This window comes from Cervus canadensis, chromosome 12, assembly GCF_019320065.1.
Source record: "Cervus canadensis isolate Bull #8, Minnesota chromosome 12, ASM1932006v1, whole genome shotgun sequence".
NCBI lineage: Eukaryota > Metazoa > Chordata > Mammalia > Artiodactyla > Cervidae > Cervus > Cervus canadensis.
This window is the reverse complement of record NC_057397.1, coordinates 7,293,088-7,319,802: the sequence shown is the minus strand read 5'-3', so window position 1 is coordinate 7,319,802 and position 26,715 is coordinate 7,293,088. Positions and strand designations below refer to the sequence as shown.

General features: G+C 57.6%; 1 protein-coding gene across 5 annotated transcripts in view; it reads left to right on the top strand.

The window, feature by feature from the left end:
* Positions 1 to 26,715, top strand: part of TRAPPC9 (trafficking protein particle complex subunit 9) — a 384,613-nt gene that overhangs the window by 248,814 nt on the left and 109,084 nt on the right. Inside the window, exon 20 of one of the 5 annotated variants that reach the window (XM_043483139.1) lies at positions 2,841 to 2,986. The exons of the other annotated variants lie outside the window; for them this stretch is intronic. Within the exon in view, the coding sequence (XP_043339074.1) occupies positions 2,841 to 2,853 (13 nt within the window). The 3' untranslated portion in view covers positions 2,854 to 2,986. Of the gene's footprint in view, positions 1 to 2,840; positions 2,987 to 26,715 lie in introns of those variants that run through there. 5 annotated transcript variants of the gene reach the window in all.

Here is a 26,715-nt window from a genome sequence, read left to right as displayed (position 1 = left end):
AGAGCGAGGGTGAGCACAAGGGTGTTTATGTCTGTTATTTTTAGAAACTGAAATGTCCGACAGTAGGGCATGATCCGTGAATTACAGTACATTTGTGTAACTGACTGTTACGCAGCCATCAGACACTGTTTCTGTAGAGTTTGTAATGCCGAGCTCCGTTGCACAACGAGGGTTGTGATGCCAGCAGACTCGGGCGGGGGAGACAGGCTCCCTCGATGAGCGTGAAGGCAGCACCCTGCCTGGGGTGGGAGGCCCCGGGGCCTGGCTCTGCGAGGCTGGGACGTCCCTGAGCTGCTGCTGAGACCCGGGCTGGGTTCTTGCCAAGGCTCTGGGGCCATCCACAGCTCACAGCCATCTGGGGCTGTGGACCCTCCGGCCCCGGTCACTGTACCTGACCCGCTGGCTCTGTGTCTGCCTGCTCACCACGTGGTGGACACCTACCGATGCTTCCAGAGGCTGGGAGGATCTGGAGTCCACGACCCAGGATCAGGACCGAGCACCACCCGCTCCAGGCCCAGTGCTGCCATGCGGACAGCGTCCACTGCTTCACAGGTGGAGGTGGTGGGGCGTAAGCTGGGATCTGTGACGTGACACACGGTGCATACAAATCAACTGACGTAAGAGAGACCGGCACGTAAGGTCACGTGACTGGAGGGAAATGCTGCTACAGTGTTCACAGGAAGAGAATCACCGGGAATCTTCTCTTCTGCGTTTTTGTTTTTAGTGCATGTAGTAGTATTATTTGAAATATGTACAGGTTTTTTTTTTTTTTAAAAACCTCTCTACATTTCGCGACCAGGTGCGTTTCAGTTTTCCGAAGCCGTGATGTTCACCTGTCTGTTTTTCTGGTTCTGTGTATCCATGTGGATGTGCTCTTTGTCCACCAGGGGTGCAGTGTCATCTCTGGGGACATGGAGGCTTCATCTGTCTCTGGGGCGGATTTGGACTTGACAGTGGGCACCCTCACCTCATCTCCCGTTGCCAACCTGGGCACCTCCCAGAGTTTGCTGTCCCGCCAGGGCCCCCGTACTGTGGGAGTCTTTTTTAGAGATTCAGACGGCCTGTTCCCGACCACAAAAGAAAATCAAGTGTGTTTGGAGAAGCATCTTTGGGGTCAGTGCTCCTTTGAGGGGAGGCTGCAGTGCTGAGATGATCACTGGGTGCAGCTGTTGATCTCGCTTTTTCACTCCACTTATTCCCTCTTGGCAGCTATAGAGTCCTTTTCACTTACTTTTGCTCAGCCACTGAAACCGCCTTCAGCATCCCAGTAAGAGTGTTGACTAGCTTTCCATGTGTCATCTCCTGAGGCGATGAGGATGGGTTAGCTGATGGGCGGCTCCCAGCAGCCCCTTTGGGGCATGTAGGTAGTTTTCTTCAGTGGTCTCTGAGCAGCCCTCCAGCTGGTGGCTGGCACCCTGCCTCACCTTTCGCTGCCACAACTGGCCTTTGGGTTATCCTCTGTCTCCAGCTGTCTTCCCAGACAGTGTGCTCATCTTTAGGCTCCTTCCTTCTGTTGACTTCACAGGGCACTCCTCCACCCAGTCTGCCCTCCCATTTCAGGATCATCATGTAGATATGTCACTGGTTTCCCACTTGAAATACTTGAAGCAAGCCTCTCCTCCTATGCAGGGAAGTCTAAACACCTTCATGTGCTCACAGACTCTCCACCTTCCTTCCTTCCTGCTGTCTGTTCCTCAGACACATGTAGAGAAGGTGAAGACCCCGTTTCTGCTCCCGAGAGCTCTCTGGCTAGTACGGGTAGGTGACGGGGTGGAAGGGTCCCCCGGCTTTGTCTCACATCGTCTTGCTTGATTGGTTCCTTGTTGGGTTGGAAGAGGAGAACCTGCCAGGTGGGAAGGGTCGTGGATGCAAATGCTCGGAGGGCAGAGTGTGAAGTGGAAACTCGAACGTAAATGTCATGTGTTATTTCCGCTGCCGCTGCCCTTGGGTGACCGTGAAGTGGGGCCCTGGAGCCTCTGACCACAGGTGACAGAGCCAGCGCTGTGGTAGCCCCGCAGTGCCTGCGGGGCTCAGAAAGCAGACAAGGGGAAAATACGTTGAAAAGACAGGAAGAGAGGTGGGCTTCCTGAACTCCTGTGGGTCTTTGGGGATTTGAAAACAGAATTCAACCTTGCAGAAGATCGATTCAGCTAGAAAAATCTTTCAGGGAGCCTGGCTTCGTGTTGAAAATGCCATAACCATTAAAATATGAGAAGGAAAAAGTCCTTCACAATGTGAAATTGGCAATTACGCGCAACAAAGAAATTCCAGAAAGAAAATGATAAAGCAGGAGCCAGTCCCCCACCTCACACCACCTACAGGCAGAGCAAAGCTGCCCCCCACCCGCTTGATCCAGTGGAAAGCCTTTAAATGCTTGTCACTTGAGGTACGTAGTGTTACCTCACAGTACTTTTTTGGAGCCAAAGGAGAAATAAAACAGTTGAGCAAAGTATGTCTCCCAGACTGACCTCTCCTCCCTCCCTCCAGCCTCTTTTTAAAAACTTTGGATTTCATATTGGAGTATAGCCAGTTAACAACAATGTGATAGTTTCAAGTGAACGACAAAGAGACTCAGCCATGCATGTCTGTGCATCCATTCCCCCGAACTCCCCTCCTATCAAGGCTGCCAAACAGTATTGAGCAGTGTTCCCTGTGCTCCCCAGCAGGACCTTAGTGGCTGTCCATTTTAAATGTCATGCTGTGTACATGTTCACCCCAGACTCCCTCACTGTCCCTTCCCCTCACCCTTCTCCCCTCACCCCCGGAACCGCAAGTTCGTTCTCTGAAGTCTGTCAGTCTCTTTCTGTTTTTGTAAGTTCCTTTGTACCCTTTCTTTTTAGATTGCACGTATGAGGGATGTCGTGTGATACTTCTCCTTCCCTCTCTGACTTCACGCAGTGTGCATTCTTCTGTATTCTCTTCCATCACGGTTTATCACAGAGGACTGACTATAGTTCCCCATGCTGTGCAGTCGGGCCTTGTTTATCCATCCTGTGTACAATAGTTTGCATCTGCTCATCTCAAGCTTCCTCCCTTCCCTGCCCTTGGCAACCTACAGCCTCTGGATACAGGTGAGGAGGAGAATCCCCTTTTCTCAGGGTCCCAGGACAGAGGTCAATAAAACATGGTCTCTACGCTCAGAGGACTGGGAGAGAGAGACGGACAGGTGGGCAGGCGACCATGCCACCCTGTGCTAACTGCTCTGTCTGGGGGACATGTCCTGGAAGCTGGAGAATGACCCCAGCAGACGTGATGCCGGGACTGGCAGACGTGATGCCGGGACTGGGCACTGGCATGGATGGCTCCACAGCTGAGTGGAGCTTGGTGGGCAGGGGGGAGGGATGTGCTGGGGGCCAGGCAGGAGCAGCCAGAGGAGCAGGGGGCCAAGCAGGATGCCTGGCGGGGCTGCGGGGACAAAGCACGCCAGCCGGGACCCTCACCCAGCCTCCCAGGCCCCGTGCTGGGCAGGCCTGCCCCGTCCCCCCGGGGCCTGTGGGTGGGGTGGGGACAGAGGCCCCTGCTCTGGGGCTGGCGTGCACGCCCACGTCCGTCCATCCGTCCGTCCGTCCCACGTCACCCCAACCCTGTGGGGTGGCCCAGGCCAGCTAGTGCTCATGCGTTCTGATTCCGCATCAGTCTGATCACATCTAATAGCTGTTCGTGTGGTACATCCTAAACCCTAGGACCATGAAGAAACCTGTTACGTTCAGAGCGGTGACAACGATGCCCCAGGAGGCAGGGTCACAGCGAGGGGCGGGCAGTGGGTGGTGGCCACTGCACGGACACCACCTCTGCGAGGAGCTGGGAGGAGGCAGGGTCACAGCGAGGGGCGGGCAGTGGGTGGTGGCCACTGCACGGACACCACCTCTGCGAGGAGCTGGGAGGAGGCAGGGTCACAGCGAGGGGCAGGCAGTGGGTGGTGGCCACTGCACGGACACCACCTCTGCGAGGAGCTGGGAGGAGGCAGGAGGGGGCCGGCCATCTGCCGCTGGCCCACGGGGGCCTGCAGGACGTGGCTCATGCTGCGTGATCACCTGACTTGTCGAGAGAATCAGAAACTTGACTGAATATCCAAAACGTTCCTGTGTTTAAAACAGTGACTTGAGATTTTTTAAGAGGAGGCAGGCCAGATGTATCTGTGAGCTGGGCAAGGCCGGCCAGCCCTCTGCTCGGACTCCCAGGCACATCCCTTGGCTGGCACGCGACCTCCTTGGTGGATCCACCTTGGTACCGGGGCCCGTTACTGGCTGGAAGTCTCTCATCTGAACAGCTCTTCCAGCCGAGCTTTTCTTAACTCGTCTCCTCTGCCACCTCTCTCTGCATTGACACAAATTACTGGACAGTGAAATGGGAAAGAAAACTGAAGCTAAAATTTATTTTAATTGGGGAACTTCTGCCATTATCCCCTCCAACCACCATTATCATCTTCATCATCTTCCTTTTACAGTTTCATACCGTGCAAGTCTCATAGTGCCAGATGGAAGGAAATGAAGCATCATGATGAAATGGGGGAAAAAATAAAAATGCGAATGAATCAGACGATGCCCAAGGAGAGCCCGGACTCAGAGGAACTGCGGGCCTGTGTTTAGGCGAGCTGGGGAGCTGTGCCCAGCTGTGCCATGGCACGTGGCTGGTGGGGATGTGGCAGGACCACACTCCATCCAGGTCCCCCACGCCCAGGGCAGGGGACGCAGCTCCCCTGTTGCCCAGGAGGCCACGCTGCCCAGAGGGGTTGTGGGCACCTTGGCAAGGCCCCCTCCCTGCCCCAGCCTCACAGCTCCAGGGAGCCTGTCCCTCCAGGCCGTGGGGTGCTCCAGGGAGCCTGTCCCTCCAGGGAGCCTGTCCCTCCAGGCCTGTCCCTCCAGGCCGTGGGGTGCTCCAGGGAGCCTGTCCCTCCAGGCCTGTCCCTCCAGGCCGTGGGGTGCTCCAGGGAGCCTGTCCCTCCAGGCCGTGGGGTGCTCCAGGCACTCGCTCCTGAGCCACATCCCCGGAGGCTGCCTCCCAGAGAGGAGTCAGGCCAGAGGAGTTGGGGACGGGGCCAAGGCTGTGGCTGCCCCCACGCACACACTACAGGGTGATCACGGCAAGTGAAGGGGCCCTGGGGAGGCGCTTCCCATCCCTGTCCTCACCAGGAGATGACAGACATGGGCCTCCCATCACTGGCTTTCTGGCAGGCCCAGCCCACTTGGCAGGGGAACAGCTAATGAGAACATCCATCTGGGCCTCGCCCCAGGGGCGGTGCAGCAGGGTGCAGGGGCCAGCACAGTGCCCGGGATGGGGTGGGGTGGCGTGTGCTATCAGTGTGTCCCTAGGGAGGGACGGGACATCCCCGTGACCCTCAGCCCTGCTTAGGGCTGCCAGCTGAGACAGGGCACGCCTGGGATCCCCCCATGATGGGACCCCAGGGATAGAGACCCTGGCAGGTGAAGGTCATCAGGCTGGTAGTCCCAGCTGTGGCCGACCAGGACCACTTCAGCGATGTTCACGGGGCAGAGCAGCCAGGCAGATGGCAGGCGTGGGCAGAATGCGGCTCTGCAGTGCCAGGCTTGATTCTGGCCACTTGGAGTCAGGGCCCGGGAGTCTCTGCCCCACCTGGGCTCAGGGCCAGGTGTCTCTGCCCCCCTACCTGGTCTTGGGGCCTGAGAGTCTCTGCCCCACCTGGTCTCGGGGCCCGGGTGTCTCTGCCCCACCTGGGCTTGGGGCCTGTGTGTCTCTGCCCCACCTGGGCTCGGGACCTGGGAGTCTCTGCCCCACCTGGGCTCGGGACCTGTGTGTCTCTGCCCCACCTGGGCTCAGGGCATGGGTTTGTAGTACACTCAGCAAGCCACAACCAAAGACTACAGAGAGATACCCCTGTAAATCACTACTTGTTTCTCGTCATAAACTGTGGAGGCCAGAACCCTGTGCTGAGCAATACTTCTGAAGTACAGACAGGGAGGAGCTGTCAGCTGACGTCCTTATAGTCAGTGAAAACATCCTTCAGGATGAAGGCGAAATAAAAACATTTTCGATGAAGGAAAACTAAGAAACTGCCGCTTCTTCTGCAAGAAATGCTTCAGCAAGTTCTTCAGGTTAAAGGGAGACAGGACCAGGTAGAACTGGTTATTCAGGTAAAAGTGAGCACCACCAGAAATCCTAAACACTTGGGCAAACGTCACATGCTTTTTTTCTCTTCTTTCTTTTAAATACATAGGACTTCTTAAAAAAATTTTTTTAAAATATGTGATTAACAATGTATGTGAGTTTAATATGTATGACAAGGATAGCAGAAAGGATAGAGGTAGGGCAAAGGAACCCATGTGAGTTCATTTTATATGAAATGATATGATCTTTTAAGTAGATCATAAAAAATTAAAATTATATTTTAATCCCTTAGGTTACACTAAAAAATGTAAAGAAGTGTAGGTCAAATGTCAACAAATCAATTTAACTTACATATGTGTGTGCATATATATATATATATAGAGAGAGAGAGAGAGAGAGAGACAGAACACACAAGAGAAAGATAATAGAGACTGTTGCTGCTGCAACTGCTAAGTCTCATCAGTCGTGTCCGACTCTGTGACCCCACAGACCGCAGCCCACCAGGCTCCCCCATCCCTGGGGTTCTCCAGGCAAGAATACTGAAGTGGGTTGCCATTTCCTTCTCCAATGCGTGAAAGTGAAAAATGAAAGTGAAGTCGCTCAGTCGTGTCCGACTCTTAGCGACCCCATGGACTGCAGCCTACCAGGCTCCTCCGTCCATGGGATTTTCCAGGCAAGAGTACTGGAGTGGGGTGCCATTGCCTTCTCCAAATAGAGACTGTTACAAGGACAGAAAAGCAAAACTCAAGTGCATTTTGTCTAGAAGGGATGCAGTTTACTTAGGTGGGGTCAAGTAAATGAACTGAAAAGCCTCCCCCTGCAAACAGTGCGGTTACATTACCGTAGTGGAGTGGTTGTATTACTATCACTAAATACACTTTAAGACAGAGTATTACCGGAGATAAAGAAAGAAGCCCATGATGACAAAGCAGTCAGTCCATGAGCAGGGCATTGTCATCGTAAGTGTGCGGGTGTATAATAACAGAGCTTCGAAGTACACAAAACAAAACCTACCTTCAACTGGAAGGGGTTACAGACAATCCCACAGTCATAACCGGGCATTTTAAGATCTTTCAGAAGTGATGAAACTATTAGACCAAAAGACAAAGAAATTTAGTGAAGAAGTGAGTTGCACAGTGCTCTCCACCACCTCACTGGATTTAGAGGACACTGCAGCAGCAGCTTCCGCACACATATCCTTTCCAAGCGAACAACTGCGTTCACCAAGGTGAACTGTATGTTGGGCCACAGAAGCAGGTCATGGTATATTTGAAATGAGTAAAATCACACAGAAAAGCTATGTTTATTAAACTCTAGTTAATGTGCCAAGGTTTTTAGGGGAAAGTATACTGATGTTTGCAATTTACTTTAAAATGCATGAACAGAACATGAATTAATAGATGGGTAAAGAGATAAATATGTTAAAGATATGCAATAAAACAAGTATAGCAAACTATTAATGATAGAGTCTAGGTGGTGGGTTTACTAGTCTCTCATTGTAAAATTTTTTAACTTTGCTATATGTTTGAAAATGTTCATAGAAACAGTGGGAAAAATTCAATTATTTTTTAAATGGAAGTCTCAGAATACTTAGGACACTACTGTACATTGTAAATATCTTAGAGGGGGATTTGGCTATGTATTCAATAGTATTTCCCCAACTTATCCATCTCAGGAAACCCCCCCACCCGTTTTAAGGAAGATCTCAAGGAAACAGGAATCCAAAGATTCTACTGGTATAGCTGAATAGACCCAACCAAAATTTGTATCAGATAGACCTGATCCCAGGTGGCTCAGTGGTGAAGACCTGGCCTGCCAATGCAGGAGACGTGAGTTCAGTCCCTGGGTCGGGAAGATCCCCCGGAGAAGGAAATGGGACCCCACTGCAGTATTTTTGCCCGGGGAATTCCGTGGACAGAGGAGCCTGGCGGGCTACAGTCCATGGAGTTGTGAAAGAGTCAGACACGACTGGGCGACTAAACAGCAGCAACAACACAGTAAGACCTTTATTCTAATTTCTTTGACTCCTCACAGTGCAATTCCTGTATCTTTCTGTTTCAGCACCTGTAAAATGGGGCCGATAGTTGTATCTGTTTGAGGGATTATTTGGGGATTAAATGGGACCAGAGAGATGTGGAAAACCTCCCTCAGTGTCTGGCATTTTGTAGGCAGTTGATAGTTACTAGTGACTATCTCCTTTTCCTTCTTGAGCGGGGAGTGACATGCCTGGAACTCTGCCTCTTAACCCTGTCTTTGGCAGAACTGTTTGTAATAAATGGTACAGGGGAGAGGAGGTGGAACTGTGAGCGTTTCTCAGTGCATTTCAGGGTCGCGACGGCCAGGCAGTTTCCGTGTCAACAAGAGTGGTTCCAGCACAAGAGGAGAGGTGGGTACGTGGGCTAGGCTTTGCTGTGGGATAGCCTATAGTATCTTGCGTGGAAAAGGCAGGCCTGGCAGAGAAGGCTTTTCACACACCGCATGAGCAAATGGACAGAAATGAGTTTGTGATTAGATTTCAGGCTTTCCAAGCCCTCCTTGGCACCTCACTGGCCAGCGTGTTGCAGGGAAACATGTTGGTGTCATTACTGAAACATTGGTACCACGGGCCCCAGAGGAGATGAACTGTGTGCACACTCAGGTCGCCCCAAATATTCTAACGCTTCGAACTGAGTTAAAGGGGATACCACCATTTTCATAAAGCACCACGTACCCACGTCCGTCAGTACCACCAGATAACATGTACCAGGTGATGACGTGGATCTGAGGCCATGAAAGGCACCAGGCAAAGCCACGACAGGTGTTTCTCAGCCTGGGGCGGGGGCAGAGGCCGTGAGAACAGCAAAGCAACCAGGATAACACACCCCAAACCTCTCTCACTTTAAACTACGTTTTGTCTTGTGCTTCTTGAAAAAGAGAATAAAGTGCTGATTATTCCCCTTAAAAACCTTCCTCAAAGGACACAACGTTTCACCAACAAAATGAGTAGGTTCTGGGGCTCTGATTTCAGCACAGTGACCACAATGATGAGTACTCGATCACACACTTGAGGTCTGCTGAGAGAGCAGGTCTGAAATAGTCTCGTTACACCAAAAAAAAAAGCACAGACCAACACAATATTGTAAAGCAAATATCCTCCAAAAAAAAATTAGAAATATATTAAAAAATATTTATTAAACCATTACTTAGATTCCAAAAGAGAAAAAACCCGTGGGAAGAGATGGACATGGAGTAACTTGATTGTGGCAGTCATTCCACAGTGTATCCATGTATCAAAACTTCCCACTGTACACTTTATATAGATACAGCTTTTACTTGTTAGTTCTGCCTCAGTAACGTGTGTGTGTATGTGCCGACTCATGTCTGACTCCTTGTGACCCCATGGACTGTAACCCACCAGGCTCCTATGTCCCTGGGACTCTCCAGGCAAGAATACTGGAGTGGGTTGCCATCTCCTCCTCCAGGAGATCTTCCTCTGCTGCCTCTGCAAAGGTGGGAGGGAAAAAAGGACGAAGGGAAGAAGAACAAGCTGAGTCTTGTCAGTTGATGATTTGCACCCCCAGCTGAAGGGTGACGTCACCAAGTCCAGTGTGGTGAGGGACGTGTCCAGAGTGGGACTGCTAGTTTCACAGCTGGAAAGTAGGACTGGAACCAAATGTACTGCTTAAAGACAGGTAGCTTCCCAAGACAGTCAGCAGGCCAAGGTCTGGGACCAACAGTTAACAGCTGGCTGCAAACCCAGGGAGGCTGTTTTTACCATGCGGTGGCTGGCTCCGCAGTCACACGCCAAGTCTGCACCAAAGGGCTCTGATAGCGCAGAAGCGGAGCAGAGGTAGATCATCGAAAGCCCAGAGCATTAATACTGACTCATCAGTCCTTTCAACTGCAATGCAATTGGACAGAAATGCGTCCTGGGAGCTCTTCAGGCCGAGTGGCAAGAGACAGCCTGCGTCCCTGTTGTTGCACCTATTAAGCTATCAGGGAGGGAGCTGATCGCACCACTCAATGGCCCCACTGCAAGAATTCCTTCATCAGTCTCGCCCCAAACTGCTTTAACAAAGGACGGACCTTCTCTCCTAATTTCCTTCTCTCTGAGGAGTGGGAAGCAGGAAATGAGCCGTGTCCTCAGGCTCAGAGTCTGAGGACACATGGTGCTTTCTCTCTCGTTCACAACTTCAGCTGGTACCGACTTCAGGCTCGGGTGGCTCCTGTTCTTCATTCCAAATCCCTGGGGCTAAAGCCGTGCTCGGTATTACTCTCCAGATCAGATCTGTGCCAGGGGCTTTGCACCCAGCGTCCCATCCCGTCTTCACTGAAATCCCACGAGATCATTCTTTTCTTCCTGCTGCAGAAGCAGCAGCACCTCGGGGGGTTGAAGTGACGTACCACCCCAAACGTAAGTGACAAAAGCACGGAAGGCCCAAGTTGAGGAAGCACAACCAGACCCAGCGCGATGAGCTGTCACAGGCGCCCAGCAGCGGGCTTACGTGAGGCCTCTCCCTAGGAGCAGAGAACCGCGAGCGTGCCAAGGAAGCACAGCAGGGGCGGGGGGAGCAACGTGCCAGGAAAATGAAGCAAGAGGAAATAAAGAGTCGTGAACGTTCGGGGGTGCCTGCACCGAGGACAGGGCAGGCCAGGACACTGGACAGGGACGGAGGGCCGCTGAGACAGTGGACGTGCAGCGTGATGGCGACAGTTAAGAGAACCACCTTTGCTATTAACTGAGCATTTCCCGTGAACCAGGCCCCGTGCTAAGAGCATCAGATAGAAGAGCAGTGTTGTCGGCCCTGACAAGAACACTGTGTTGTTAACCACGCTTCGGATGTGGAAGTGGAAGGCTAAGAGGGCCCACTTCTTAGCCCACCTGTGGGTGGTCCCCCAGGCTGCTTGGTCCCCTACGTGTTCCCCCATCCCCTCATTGAGCACCTGGAGTCAAGGGTGGGTCTGAGGCCTCCTGACTCCCCCCTTGCTTCTCCTGATGCCTGGCACCAGGGAAGGCGCTGGAGAGGGCAGGTGAGGTCTGCTGTCTGTCACGGGGCCAGGACAGATCATGTGGGACCCCCAGGGCCCCGGTGTCCCCACACTGGAACCTGCAGGCTGGTCTGGCTCAGAGGTGCAGCCTCGGGGGGCCGGGGCGTGGGCCCCCCACCCCAGGAGGAGATTGCCTCGCCTTCAGGCTGGCACAGGCTGGGCGGGGCAAGGTGTACCACATCACTCTAGAGTCATCTTGTCTTCTAACCAGCCTAATAAAGGTGTGGGGTGGCTTCAGAGCTAAGAGAGCCAGAGAAAGGGGGCACTTCTGGAGGGCCCCTCTGAGGGCGAGGGGAGGTGGCAACATGAGCCCGCCCCCTTGGAGACAGACTCGCCCCAGCCCGGGGTGCTGCTGTGCTCCAGATACACGCTGTCCTGTAACTTCGCTCAGTCAACAGGGTCCCCCCCCCAGGAGCTAAAAATAGCCTAGGCAATTAGTCCCAACAGCAGCCAACACCTCTGTCCACAGGAGCCAGAGTTGCCATAGAAACAGCACAGCTCAGGAAGTGAGTGGACAGGGAAGGCTGGGCCCCTCCACCTGTGAGGTCCCCGGGGACTCGGGCCATCCTGGGGGCGGACTCAGGGGCAGGAGGGGATGAAGGCTGTCTGACGGATGCTTCCGCCAGACCCCTGCCCCAGGTCAACAGCATCCACCCAATGCTTCAGCCTCTAGATCAGCCTGTCCCTGTCTAACCGAGTGAGGAGATGGCAGGAGGCAGGAAAGGGACCCCTGGAGGCTGGCAGCCGGGGTCATGGCCTCACAGTGACCCCCCGACAGCGACTGTGCGGACCCCGCCACGGTTCCTCAGGAGCAAACAGGCAGCGTATGCCTGCGGGCTATGCCCATCCGGGGCCAGCACACGTGGGCTCGGGGACCCCACTCAGGGGGATGAAGAAGCCGGGCTGGCAGCTGCTCTGCAGAGCAGCTCAGTCCTGGCCAGGCGGCTCCCTCGCTCGATCTCCAGGCCGGACAGTCCCTGCACACCTCTCCGCTCCTCGTGGGCTGAAGCATCTGCAGACAGAGGGTGCCCCGGGCCCCCGCCAGCTGTCCCAGCCCATTGCCTCCAACCGTCCCCTCCAAAGGCCCTGTGTTCCAGTCAAAGGGACGTGCTTTCTCAACCAAACCTGTCCTTTTCCCCAATTTTCCAGCTCCGCTGGGTTGGATGGACACCCTAGCGGGGCCAGAGTGGCCCCGTGGCAGCCGCAGCTCCCCTCAGGCCAGAGTGGGGGTCAAAGAAGGAGCCGCAGGTGGACAGGGACCCAGTGCAGGGAGAACAGAGCAGGTGTGAAGAAGGCAGCCAGGCTGGGGTGCCCGAGGCAGGGGGAGAGGGGCTGTCGCAGGCCCCCACGCCTCCCAGGTTCCAGAAGCCTCCTCACGACACCCTTTTCCTGACTGTAAACCTCACACTTTTTTTTTTTTTTTGGCCACAACACTGGGCATGTGGGATCTTCGTTCCCTGACCAGGGCTTGAACCCGTGCCCCCTGCAGTGGATGCACAGGGTCCTCACCACTGCACAGCCAGGGAAGCCCCCAACCTCATACTTCTTGAGCCAGCGTGAGCGTGTCTTTGCAGCACGCATGGAGTCCTGCAGCTAAAGGTTCCCGTCTGTTTTAACCTCAGCGCCTCTCCTCTGTGTTCTCCGGTTGTCTCCACATGTGAAACCTGGCCACTGCGGGAGTCCGCGCGCAGGTGCCCCCACGGGGCTCTCTCCCGGAGCCCAGCGTCCCCGCCAACACCCGTGTCCAGGCGGCCGTCAGCCTCTCTGCTGCCGTGTGTCTTGTGTTGTCTCCTAGACGCAGGCTTTTCAGGGGCTGGGCCAACTCCTGATGAGTGTCTGACACCCGATCACACCCAGCACCTCACAGTTTTCAGTTCAGTCCGTCAGAAGGAAAGGGACGTGTACCAGAGACACATGGGTTCTGAGGAGCCCACGCCTGCAAAGAGGGCCAGTGCATGCGGCCACAGATGCGGTTCTAAATGGAAGCCACCACTCAGCACATGGACCCAGCTTCAGGAAAGGGAGGGGCTGGAGGGGGCCTGTTGTTGCCCCCTGAGGACGCGTCCACTCCCCTCTGCAAGGACGCGCTGCCCAGGGAGCACGTGCCTGACGGAAGAGACGAGCAGCCTCCAGACTACCTGCGGTCCAGCACCCCGAGGGGCCAGACGCCCGTCTGAGGGGCGTGCTCCTGCGGAGGCACCTTCTGGGTGGGCGACCGGGGCTGGGAGCCTTGAGAGGAGAAAGACAGCCATGGCTGGGGATCAGGAAAGGCTTCGGGGAGCGGCAGCCTTGGCACCGGGCCTGAAGCTCAGCACTCGGCCGCTGTGGGAGACGGCACAGGTGTCCCAGGGAGATCAGCTGGTCATCTCTCAACGGTTACGCTTGTAAAAAACTGCCCCGAGTGTCAGGGAATCAGAGCTGGGCTTGCCAGTCATGCTCACACCCCACGGTGGCAGAGAGGTTGGCCGAGGCCCCGGGGTGCTGCCCGCAGGCCTTTACTGCTGCAGGGGTCAGGGTGGCCAGCCTCACCTGTACTCGTGGCCGGGAAAGAGGACCAGCCAGCCGCGCAGTGGTCCTGGAAGCCCGTGTCCTGGTGTGGGGGTGTCACTGTGCACAGGCCTCGTGGCCGGGCCTGCTGGTGTGCAAGGCCCCCTGTGAAGGCCCAGGGCTGCCCTTGGAGCAGCTCCCCGGCTCCCGCGCCCTCACGTGTCCAGGGCCCTGGCTCTAGGGTCGCCTCAGACCCAGGCTGTGTGCTCAGCCGTCCCCAGCCTTTTCTTTCCTTCTGAATCATATCGCCGCTCTTAGGTGCTCCTGTGACGCTTGACAGATTCTCTGTGAATAAAGGGAAAAAATTGCAGCATAAATCATCCGGAGAGTAGCATTTTCTAATTTGGATGGGAGGCAAAACAACTCCGGGTGGTTTTTTCCTCCTTCATTTTCAGCAGGGTTTCTCTGTTGGGCCCTCGTCGTCTGCTGTGGAGCTGTAAATCACAGTCATGTTTCCAGGGGGAGGCAGGTTTAATTCTTCATCCTTGCGTTCGCATTTCCCCTCCTCCTCCACTTCCTGGGACTTGTCATCCTTAATGACTCTGTGACGAGAGGCGACAGTCGGAACCTCAGTCTTATCAGTGTGGGTGGATGAGTGGCAGCCTGGCCGGAGGCTGTCAGAGGCAATTCTGGTTTTGCCGCCAACGGGACCATCCCGATCCCACTGGGATGAGCAGGTTTGGGCCGAGGGCACCACCCAGACCCAGGCCCCGAGGCTCAGGCCGGGCTCTGTGCAGCCTCATGAAAGCTGGGGCTCAGGGGTGTTTAGTCTGTGCAGAGAGGAGGGTGCGCTTGTTCCCTTCTGGCTGTGCCGGGCTGAAGGCGGGGTCTTGGGGGGCCGCTGCATGAGCCATGGGTGCGAGTCAGACCCTTGGAGGAGCAGCCGTCCTTCCTTCCGGGGTTCCACGTGGGAACGGTGTTCTGGAGCTGCAGTTGTGTCTGTTAGCCCAGCCATTCCCCTGCCCCGCCCCTCCGTCTCCTGCTCTGTGGAGTGGGGTGTGTTGGAGGCAAAGCTGTCCCGGTGTGACTGGCGGCCAGTACGTGGCAGTTATGTCTGAAATCCTTGCCTTCGGGTTGGAAGGCCGAGCCCTTGAAGTTGCGGTGGCCTCCCGCCACCCTGAGCTTGAAATCGTAGACGTGGGGTTGGAGTTGCCTCCCATCTCTTGCCCTCACCCCCGGCGGGTGCACGTGAGGGGCAGGGCCGCGGGCTCGCTTGCTGTGCGGGGCAGCGGAGCCGTGGACGGAGCACGTGCTGATCCCGCCCTAGCCTCGGCTTCCGCATCTGTGAAAGGGGCACGTCCGTGAGGCAGTGGGGGTTGCCGCCCTGTCCGCGATGGTTTCTTCTCGCATAACCCTGTGTGGCACCCCCCCCCCCGCCCCCGCTCCTCCTTCCTGTGTGGGCCTCCCCAAGGAGATCGGGGTCTCCCAGGGACAGCCAGTTGCCCAGGTCGGTTGGAAAGGAAGCCCAAGTTCCCTCCTCCGTGGGGCCTAACGCGGGAGGGCCTCTCCCTGGACCTGATGGGTCTGGAGGGGCTGAAATCACCTTTGAATGTTCATCTCAGCACCGTTACCTTTTTGTCCTTTTGACGTCTTGACTGGAAAAGGGAGGTTATAAATAGCTCTCATCCATTGCCTTAAAGGCCTGTGCTGCATTTGCCGCTTGAATGCAAAGCGGGAGCTGTTTCCAAAGTTTCGGTCTAGCCACTAGCTGCCTGTTCCCCACTGTGACCCCTGCCAGCATCCACCCGGTCTGCCGTGGCCGAGGCTGCTGGGGGGAAGCGCGACTAGCCGAGTCCTGCACTTGTTAACGCTGGCTCTGGGGCAGCTGCTGCCCTGGCCCGTCCCCGGGGGTTGAAGCAGAGGGCAAACTCCAGAGGGCAGCTGACTCTGTGCAGCCAGCCCCCCCGTGAGCACAACCCTCCCCCCCACATCCACAACATCCAGGTGATCCCAGAAATAAGGGAAGCGAAGGTGTACCCCTTACCTGCCACCCCACCTTAAGTGTTTGTTTCTGTCACCTGTGTGTCCTGGAGAGGCGTGCGTGGACACCCAGGGCCCGCTCATGGCAGCATTCACGTCCACAACCGAATCGAGGACTATCCTAGGGCTGGAGAAAGCCTCACCCACTAGGAGGTGGTGGTTACCCCGTTTCACAGGTGAGCGTGCTGAGGTTTGGACCCTTGAGGAGGTTGGAGTGCGTGGGCTGGAGACGAGGCTGGGAAGGTAGTGAGGGGGTACCAGAGCCCAGTCCCTGGCTCAGCTGCTTGCAGATGTGCCCTGCTCAACCGCGCAGCCTGGCCCGGGCCGTGGTTACAGCGAGATGCCCCTCCGCCTCCCATGCCTGGGTGCCAGGCTCTGGCTTTGTGTTCCCAGAGTTCCAGGCCACCTGCCGAAGCCCAGTTGCAGAAGAGGAGCAGAATTATGCGGGTCCATGGGGACCCACAAATCTGGAAGAGAAGCAGGCAGCCTGATGCTCTGCAAAGAGAGAAGCCAGGAGCTGGCGGAGGCGTGGGGAAGGCCGAGCGGCCTTTCTTTGTTCGGTTTTCCCTCAATCATGAGACCAGCCCCGGGTCTGAGAGTGGCCGTGTCATCAAGTTCCTTAGAGGCCCCCCATCTCAGCTCATGTCCCTCCAACGTCCTGCTGTGTTCTGGGGGCTCTAGGTTTTAAGCTCGGTCACTCCTGGCAGGTGGTTTCGGTGTGTGGATGGGCCAGGGCTTGTCACCACTTGTTCTGAGACTGGGTCACCTTTTCCTGCTCTCTTGCGCAGCAGGCGTGACGTTGTTTTGGACACTGCAGACTCTGACTCTCTTCTTCATGGGCCTCTGGAGAGAGCTGATGGTTTGTTCTGGCAGGCAGCCTGTCCAGCGAGGCTCCCTGTGTGTGAACCCCGCCTCGCCTTCCTGGGCTGCGTGCCGAGCTCCCTGTTCCTCCAGCTCGGGCCGCCATGCCTGTGCTCCGCTGGCCTGGGTCTGTCCAGTGTGACCTGCTAAGCCGTTAGCAGTGCACCAGGGCGGTAGCGCTTGCCAACTTCTCTGCTGCAAACACCTCCCCTGTGGCCAGGTTCCAGCTCCCAGCATGACCTCAGGGGACACGGGGCTGAGCAGCGCGGCCAGCAGTCCCCCTGGGCCCCTCGGGGTCAGGCTGAGATGCTTGTGTCTGTGCTTGGAACCTCGGCCAGGCAGCCTGGCCTCCGCCCTGGTGGCTGGTGGTGTCCTGTGCAGCCTCAACTCAGGGCCGAGCGGAATCTGAGACTCAGGTGTGGGCACTGGGGGCTCAGGTCCCAGTTCTGCTCTGCTCTGTTGAGCTGGGGGTGGCATTCCCTGGCCGCCCCCACACACACACTGCCGCCTCCGGGGACCCCGTTTCCTGCACCGAGAGCTGACGATCCCATCAGAGGTGCGGCCTGTGATGCTGCCGGCTGGTGGTCCGTGCCGGGGCCCTGGGCCGCTTTGGACAGGAGGCGGGATGCAGAGGCCCACCACGCGCAGTCCTGCCCTGCCCCACGCCCCCCCCCCACTCCCCCCGCGGGGTGCTTGGGGGCCGCCCCCGTGCCCATCCAGACTTCTCCTCTTAGTCAGTGGGCCGGGCAGGCTGGCACGTGAGGGTCTACAGGGCTTGGGTGTGACTCCAGCCCCTTGGTCTCACCCCCCGGGGCTCCTCATCCTCATCGCATCATTCAGGTTCTCAGAGGCAGTTTTCAGTAACACTCAGCAAACGCTTGTGGAGCACCTAAGTTCTAGGTCTGCGAGAGACGGGTGAGACAACTTCCTCCCTCTGTGAATTCATGGTGGGGTGTGTGTGTAACAGGCGCGTGCAAGTGTGTAACAGGTGTGTGTAACAGACATGTGCATATGTAGCAGGCGTGTGTGTAACAGGCATGCACATGTGTGTAACAGATGTGTGTGTGTAATAGGCATGTGTGTATGTAACAGGAGTGTGTGTAACAGGCATGTGCATATGTAGCAGGCGTGTGTGTAACAGGTGTGTGTGTAACAGGTCTGTGCATGTGTGTAACAGGCGTGTGTGTGTAGCAGGCGTGTGTGTGTAGCAGGCATGTGTAATAGGTCTGTGCATGTGTGTAACAGGTGTGTATGTAGCAGGCACGTGTATGTAACAGGTGTGTGTGTAACAGGTCTGTGCATGTGTGTAGCAGGCATGTGTGTAACAGGTATGTGTAACAGGTCTGTGCATGTGTGTAACAGGCGCGTGTGTGTAGCAGGCGCGTGTGTGTAGCAGGCATGTGTGTAACAGGTGTGTGTAACAGGCAAGTGTGTATGTAGCAGGCGCGTGTGTGTAACAGGTGTGTGTAACAGATCTGTGCATGTGTGTAACAGACGTGTGTATGTAGCAGGCATGTGTGTGTAACAGGTGTGTGTGTAAGAGGTCTGTGCATGTGTGTAACAGGTGCGTGTGTATGTAGCAGGCATGTGTGTGTAACAGGTCTGCATGTGTGTAACAGGTGTGTGTGTAACAGGTATGTGTGTAACAGGTCTGTGCATGTGTGTAACAGGTGTGTGTGTATGTAGCGGGCACGTGTGTGTAACAGGTGTTTGTGTGACAGGTCTGTGCATGTGTGTAACAGGCACGTGTGTATGTAGCAGGCATGTGTGTGTAACAGGTGTGTGTGTAAGAGGTCTGTGCATGTGTGTAACAGGCGCATGTGTATGTAGCAGGCATGTGTGTGTAACAGGTCTGCATGTGTGTAACAGGCACGTGTGTATGTAGCAGGCATGTGTGTGTAACAGTTGTATGTGTAACAGGCCTGTGCATGTGTGTAACAGGTGTGTGTGTATGTAGCAGGCATGTGTGTAACAGGCATGTGTGTAAGAGGTCTGTGCATGTGTGTAACACGTGTGTATGTAGCAGGCATGTGGGTAACAGGTCTGTGCATGTGTGCAACAGACATGTGTATGTAGCAGGCATGTGTGTAACAGGTGTGTGTGTAACAGGCTTGTGCATGTGTGTAACAGGTGTGTGTGTGCGTGTAAAACAGGCATGTGAACTAAGCAGGGTTGTGAGTGTACTTAACCATCTGTTAAATAGCAGGGTAGGGAGGGTGCACTTGCCGTGGGGAGGAGGGGGAACAGGTCAGAGTGGGCTGCACAGAGCTGAGCCCTGGGTGGTGGGCCGAGGCCCAGCAGTCGGACTGGCGGCAGGGGGCAGGGGGCACGTCGGTGAGTCACCTGAGGCCCGGCGGTGCATGGGCCTGGACCGTGGGGCTCTGCACGCCTTCCTGAGGAGTTCGCGTGCTCTGTGCCCTCCCGGTTCCCTCTGCTCCCTGTGGCCCGATCAGCACCGGGGCGGGGGGGGTGCCGTCGCTGGCAGGCTGTGTCTCCAGGAAGCTCCCCCCTGCCTGGAGAGTGTCCTGGCTGCTTAGCACAAGGCCTGAGACCTTTTAAACCTCAACGACTACACCCTGACAATGGCCTCTGTGTCCTCATTTTTACAGCAAGAAAAGGCTGCAAAGGGCTAGATGACTTCCTGGTGGGATGGCCCCGACGTGGGCAGAGCGGAGACACGAGCCCGGTTCTCTGTGTCTCCGAGGCCCAAGAGCCCCATCGGCCGCCTGCACTGACTTGGGGGCGAGAGGCTGGCCACCCCCCAGTGCCCTTCCCAAGCTGGATACACGCGCGGAAATCTGAACTCCTTCCTTTCCTGTTCGCTTTCCTCCTTGAGTCTAGTTTAGATCAGGATCGATGAGATGTGTCATTAGATGTAAAAGCACCTTTTAACTAATGGCAGCTGACTTAGTAATGATTGAGGCCTTTTGTTAAGAACATGGAGGTGTTTCGCTGCCTTGAAATCAGTCGGCTCACGGCACCCTTGGGGAGGTAGTGCTTCAGCCCCACGAAAGGCTTTTGGGGTGGCTCCTGGCTCCGCCTGCATTTCCTTCCAGGGGGGCGGAAGGCAGGCTGTGTCTGCCCCCCGAGCACTGTCGGGTGGGGGGTCTCTTTTCTAGGGTGGCTGCGGGGGGGCACAGGGACTCCAGGGGAGGCGGGCCAAGGGTGCGCTTGCCCCGGGGGCGGGCTGGGGTGCAGAGTGCGCTGTGTAGTGTGGGCACAGCGTGGGGACAGTGAGATCTTCGTGGTGCCGGCGGCAGGAGGCGGGTGGAGTCCCTGCGAGAGCAGGTCACAGAGACCGGTGTGGTCCGCAGCATCCAGACCGGCCACAGAGAAATCCACGCCGAGGCCTTTCCGTGGTGTCGGGCAGGGGCCGCAGTCTTGGTGTCGGCTCTGGCACAGTCACGTGAAGAGGTTAATCAGAAGAGCTGGCTGTTGACCTAATGAGGGCTTGTGTGGGTGCCTCTGGGGTGAAGGCCCAGGCCCCCGCTTCCTCCCTGCTCCAGCATCACCCCGACCTCCACTGGGCTGCAGCTCACGGGCTGCCACCCTCGCCCCCTGACCGTGGCATCCCTCATGAGCCCAGGCACGGCTGGGGAGCCTCAGTTTCCCCACCAGCACAGACAGGAATGACAGTGCCGCGCTCGGGGGCTGCGTGGGGTCAAGTGGGAATGAGGGCTCGGCTCTGCTCAGCAGGCGGCCTGAGTGTAGCGCCCAGCCCAGGGAGAGGGCCAGTGCGTGGTAAGGATTGCTCCCCAGCACCCCGGCTGCTGAAAGAATGCTGACCTTCTGGAGATGTGCCCCAGTTTTTGTTTTGTCAAGGAAATCCCCGACACCATCTCAGTGTTTGTACATACACTGTGTATGTGCACTGTTTGCACACACGATAACTGGGCAGTTCCCAACGTGTAAATCCCCCTGTGAGCTCCGTGCCTCAGACATTCCGCTTTTCTGATGGCAAGAGTGGTTTGGACTGGGGCCCCCGCACTAGCCTCTGAGCAGGTCTCTTCCCTGTCTCCAGCACCGCCCCCTCCCTCCCCTCCCTTGGCTGCTGCCTTCCTTCTGGTAAACCTCCTGGGCCCCTTTGTCTGAAGCAATCTCTGGAAGCTCTAGGAAACCACTAGACAGGACACCAAGGATGTGTTGTGTCCACTTTTCTTGGCTTTGTCAGCGCTCACCCCCCACTTCCAGTTCTGTTCTCCGGATATGCAGCAGCCCTTCAGAACCACGGCCACGGACATACACCAAGATCCGGGTCCTGCGGTGGGGTGGGGGGGGCGGGTAGAGATCCAGGTCCTGCACGTGGGGTGCGGGGGAGCTGAGGGGGAGCCCGGGGTAGAGATCCGGGTCCTGCACATGGGGAGGGAGCGAGGGGTGGCCGGGGTAGAGATCCGGGTCCTGCGCGTGGGCCGAGGGGGGGCCGGGGTAAAGATCCGGGTCTTGCGTGTGGGGGGCTGTGAGGGGGCCGGGGTAAAGATCCAGGTCCTGCGCGTGGGGTGCGGGGGGCCAAGGGGGGGCCGGGGTAGAGATCTGGGTCCTGCGCCTGGGCCGAGGCGGGGACGGGGTAGAGATCCGGGTCCTGCGCGTGGGGTGCGGGGGGCCAAGAGGGGGCCGGGGTAGAGATCTGGGTCCTGCGCTGGGCCGAGGCGGGGCGGGGTAGAGATCCGGGTCCTGCGCGTGGGGTGCGGGGGGCCAAGAGGGGGCCGGGGTAGAGATCTGGGTCCTGCGCATGGGCCGAGGCGGGGCCGGGGTAGAGATCCGGGTCCTGGAGCGCGTGGGGTGCGGGGGGCCAAGAGGGGGCCGGGGTAGAGATCTGGGTCCTGTGCGTGGGCCGAGGCGGGGATGGGGTAGAGATCCGGGTCCTGAGCATAGGGTGCGGGGGGCTGAGGAGGGGCTGGGGTAGAGTGATGTCAGCAGATCGCCAGGGAGGGGGCAGGGTCAGTCCACACAGCCTGCTGCCAGGCCTGGAGGACAGAGGAAGGGGTCACGGGCCCAGCGTGTGGGGAGACAGGGAGTGAGACATGCTGGAGGGGAGCAGCTGGGAGGTGGCCTGCTTCTGGTTTGGGGTGCCTGGTGGAAGGACTCGTGCAATAATAGCGACACAAGAATTAGGATTTCTAAAAGACTTTCTCATGAGGAATACACTGTCCAGATTGATCACCTCTTGTCGCTCAGTCATGTGCCCGCCATACAGGTGACAATCCGGAGGGTTACAGCGCTCAGGACACTCCCTGGGGTCTGCCCCATCTGCCGGCCAGAGAGCAGAGCCCAGCAGGGGAGACCCACGGCCATCGGGCCCCACCCTGGAGACTGGTTGGCGTCTGCCTGGCCCCCGTGAGCCTTCCTGGAGTGGGTGTGAGGGGAGGAGGCTGGGCTCCAAGGGCATAGGGCCGCGTCTCCCTGCCTCCCAGAGTGCCTGCCCCTCCGTCCTCTAAGAGCACGTGCACCGCCGAGGGAGCCCCAGGTTCCTCTTCTGTAGGATTCGGATGCTGACAGTGATAACATTCATCAGCAGGGTGGTTGTGAGAATTAGAGGTGATTGTTGAGAACCCCGCAGAGAGCCTGGCCCTCAGGAAGGTCTCAGTGGTGAGGGGGCCCGCCCCAGGTGCGCGTGCACCCCGGATGCCCCGCCCCTCCCTGAGCCCCTCGCTTCCGTGTTCCCCAGGTTAGGGAAGGGCAGGCACACGTCCTGTAGAAGGCAGGGTGTCTGCATCCCGACGTAGAAGGCTTCCTGGTCCACAGACAGACATTGATTCCACATGGTCTTGTGGGTTCAGCTTCACTCAACAGGGGCATTTTATCAAAGGGAACTTTAATTTCCCCGGAGGCTAATTGAAGACTGTTGGCCTTCAGCAAACGCAGTATATTTTCATTTACCTTTGAGACTGGCAGCGTACCAGGATCCTCGCACTGCGTCCTGGTGGCTATAACTGTCCGATCCATCTGTAACCGTCCGACAGAAGCTATTTTAGGGTTCTTTAACTCTGTTGGTTCTTGTGCTTCTGATTAGCTTGATGAGGGAAACTGCTGTGGTCTATCTTAAATCCAGATGTCAAAACACTTCCACGGATCTCTCCGGAGTTCTTTCTTCAGCAGCATGCCAGGGGAATATCTGCCAGAGAAGGGTTTGTTTCCCTCTTGCTCTTCACCTCCCTGGAGCTGGGGGTGGGCCTGCGAGCTCCACACTGCTGTTGGCCAAGTGGGTTTCGACCACCCCCCGCCTCTGCCGTAGCCCACACACCTTGTCCGACCTGCGTGAGGCCCCGGGGAAGCCTGCCTTCCCCTTTTGGGCTCTTGGACCCAGGCCCTGGGTCGCTTCCAGGAGGCATCCCTGGCAGGTGTCACCTGGGTGGGAAGTGCAGCGCCTCCCCTGCAGATGCTTTGCGCACACAGGGGCCCCTGGCTGCCAGGCCCACCACTTTGCCTTGGGTCCTCATCCACCCTGTGAAGGCAGTGAGGCCGCTGGAAGGGTGGCATGTGTGCCAAGGGCAGGTTTTCAGTAAGGTTCTCCCTCTGGGGCTTCTGTCTCCTCTGCCTCCTCCGGTACCTCCTCTCTGTGCTATTTAAAAAAAAGTCCCTCTCTTCTTAAAACACACTCTGACCTCCCTTTCTGCATGGGTCCACTTGCCCAGCGGAGCGCAGGGTATGTCCCCTGTGAGCCTCCGTGGGATGGCTCTGCTTACCCCTCCAGCCACGTCCCTCCCAGGCCCGTGGAGCAGCCGGCCCGGTGTCCAGGGCGCGGAGCTGGCAGGGTTCACACTCCACCACGTCACGCCCTGTGCCACATGTGATGGTCCGAGGACCCGGGAGGCTCCCTCCTCACCTCCCCCCGACTCCCAGCCTGAGCAGCCTCAGGGACGTGGGCAGCGCCGGGCGCCCCCTCTCTAGGCCACACTGCACCGAGGTCCTCAGGTCCTAGCCCTTGGCACACTCACCGCAGCCCTCCCAGCCCATCTCCCCTGGTCCATTCTCCCCTGGGATCCTGCAGCCCCTGGGGCGGGGCCCTGCTTCAGGTTCGCCCAGCTCCCTGCATGCCGAGCAGGGCGTGGGGCCCGCGATGTGCTGGCCACTCTCTGAGCACCGTCGTCCCGGCGCAGCTGGTTGCACATCCGCCCTCAGTCTGACCTGGGCAGCGCCCCTGCTGAACCCCAAGGCGGCCCTCAGCATGTCTTGTCCTTGCACGCCAGGGAAGCCGCAGGGTAAGGTGACAAAGGGGACAACAGCAAGTGTCCTGTCAGCGCGTGTCCCTTGGGCGCAGACGCTGACCCTCAGTGGCCGTGCAGGACCCAGATGTGGTCAGGATGACGGGGCTGCCGGCTGGGACCCCGCCGGTGCCCTCACCCTTGGGTGCAGGCGCGTCCTCTGCACGGGTGATAGGAGAGAAGTGGGCACCAGACAAGGGCGCTGCTGCCTCCGCGGTCCCTCCCCGGCCAGCACGTCACTCCGGAGGACTCAGAGGAGCCCAGGAGGGTGTCAACGTGCCTGCTTTTCCCTTAAGGCTACCTGGTGGCCGTGGCCCGGCTGAGCCCACAGAGGCTGCTGCCCTAATCCAGCTCCTCGGGGTTTTCCCAGCCCACCCGGAGCTGGGCACGGGCTGCGGGGAGAAGCAGGGACTTGTAAGCAGCTCGTTTCCTGTTCCAGTTGGCGGCGGGTGGGCACAGACCCTGAAGGTGCCCTACGGCCAGGTCCTTACCAGGGTTAATGCGTGTCCGCTCCCAGGAAGCCCCAGGCCTCCGCACGGCTGCCCAGGGTGGGGGCTCCCAGTGGGTGGCCTGTCACAGGAGCCCTGGTGCAGAAGGCAGAGCTGGGCAGAAACCAGGCCTTTCAGATTTTTGGGAAGGCATCTGATTGGTCTTTTGATCTCAGTATAGACTTCCCCAGAGCCGGCAGCGAGGAGCACTAGGGGAATCCCCAGGCTCGCCCTTAGAGACCCAGCGGTCCAGGGGACTGCTGGCCTGGTTCCTGGTGCTCAGCAGAGAGGGGGCCCTGACTGGGGTGAGCTCGCATGGATCCGGGGGCGGGGTGGGCTCTGTGAGCAGGACCGTGCGAGGAGCGGGAGAAAGGAGGTGAGTGAGGGCGGGCCGGCGCTGGGGGGCCTCCGGGAGTGGGGAGCCTTGGAGGATGCGGGCTGAGGATGCAGCAGCATGCTTGCACATTGGTCTTGGGGGAATGTTCTTTGTGATTGCAGGAGAGTAAAAAGAGTAAATAAAATACCAGCATCTAGCATTTATCTGACATCTTATTCTTTATAAAATGTTTTTAATAAATGCTTTCCTGTTTTGACCTCAATCCATTCTAGCAACATTTTTTTAACCCCACCCCCCAAAAGTAATTGCTATAATTTTGAGCGTTAATGATATGCCAGGTGGTCCAGGGTCCCCACAATCCTGACTGACCCCAGCCTCACGTGCTCATTTCACATGTGAAGAAGCGGAGGCCTGGAGACACCTGCCTAACCTGCCTCTGGCCGCCAAGCTCGCAGGTGACCAGGGCGGGTTTAGAATCCAGGTCTGGGTGGCAGCAGAGCCCTGCTCCTCCATCCACACAGTCTTCCATCCTGGAGGAGACGCTTCAGTCAGGGACCCACCCTGGGCCCCATGTTCCGTCAAGAGCAGAGTCAGGCTTGAACTCCCCGCCCACTGGGGAATTCATCCCACCCCTTCCCGCCGCGTGGCAGGGATCCGGCAGGCCAGCCAGCTCTGCTTAGATGGAGGCTCCTCCTGCAGGAGGCCGAGCAGAGAGAAATCAATTAAAGGTGACCCCAGGAAGCAGGGATCCAGCCCTCACTCTGCTTCCCGCAGGTTGTGGGGGGCAGCTGGCAGCTCGATGGCATTAAGAGTAAATCTCATTTTATTAAGCACTGTCTTCTGTGTGGAGGACACTACTTACAAGCCCCCAAGTAGTCGTTCATCTGCAGAAATGCAAGGAAGGGGGGTTGTGCTTCCACCGAAACGTTGGCTGAGATGGAAGGAGACGCTGCTCACACTTGAGAGCTGGCGTCTCTGGACATGAGACACGTCGCTTCGTTTGTGGTCCTCTAATACAGGATAAACACGTATCAGTTTTATGCAGGAGGTGTTGGGTTCACGGAGGGACTCGGAGGCTGCATGTCCGACTGTGCTGGAAGCAGCCATGGGCTGGAGAGGGGTCAGTGGAGTCCGGGGAGGAGGTGGACAGGGCACTGGGGATATCAGGGCACAGTGACAGAGGGACATGCTCCAGCCAGCCTGGAAGGCGGGTGGGAGGCAGAGAGACTGGGCCTTGGGGGTGCCGTGGAGGAAGTTGTGAGAACTGGCCAGGGCAGCCTTTCCGGTGAGGGCCCCGAGAGAGCAGGTCCTTGTGGGTAAGAGGTCTGTTCTCCCTCAGCTTACCCCTCTGGAAGTGGGGGGCCGGGCCCTGGGGTCCCCGCGTGGACGGCCGGGGAGAACGTGCACAGGGGGAGTGTGACGGGGGCGCTGCGTGGACCTCTGGTCCTGTCCTCCTGCAGAACCTGCTGGCCTCTCGCTGTGATCACACCACGCGGTCACTCTTCGGAGAAGCTGTCTCTGCAGCAAGAGGCCGGGGTTGCCTGGCAGCCCCTCCGGCCCCCACCCTTGCCTTGGCTGAACTCACAGAAAGCCCATCAAGAGGTGGGCGGGCTCTCAACCACCTCCAGCCCACAGGTGAGGAACTGGAGACCCGGACAAACGGAACACCTCGAGACAGAGCGAAGGGGGCTGGGACCTGTCAGACGCCGGCGTCGGCTCAGCCTTCCCCCCCGAGTGGGTCCCAGACTGTGTGGGGGCAGCAAGTGGGGGAGCCCGGGCGCCCCACCGTGTCTGAGCTGCCCTGACCCCGTCCAGTGCCTGGCACTTAGCTGCATCTGCCAGGTGTGTGCCTGGAGCTTGGGGGCAGGGACGCCCCTGCGGACCCCCACCTCCATCCTCGCCTGCTGCGGGCCCCCCAGGCCGGGTTAGGAGTCCTCTGCCCTGTCTGCGCTCCCTGTGGCCTTGGGCGGTGGTGGGTGTGAGCCCACAGGCAGCCCTGAGGCTGGAGGGAGACGGGCGGTGAGGCCGGTGCCCGTGGGTGCTGCCGTCTCATGTTTGCTGCGATCCCCGATGGTGCTTTGGTTCTTATAATACGGTGTATCTTCTCTTCAATTAAAGATGATAACAAGGAAGCTTTCTTTGAAACCGTAACTGATCTGCAAGGCTTAACGAGAAAATGATCGTCTTG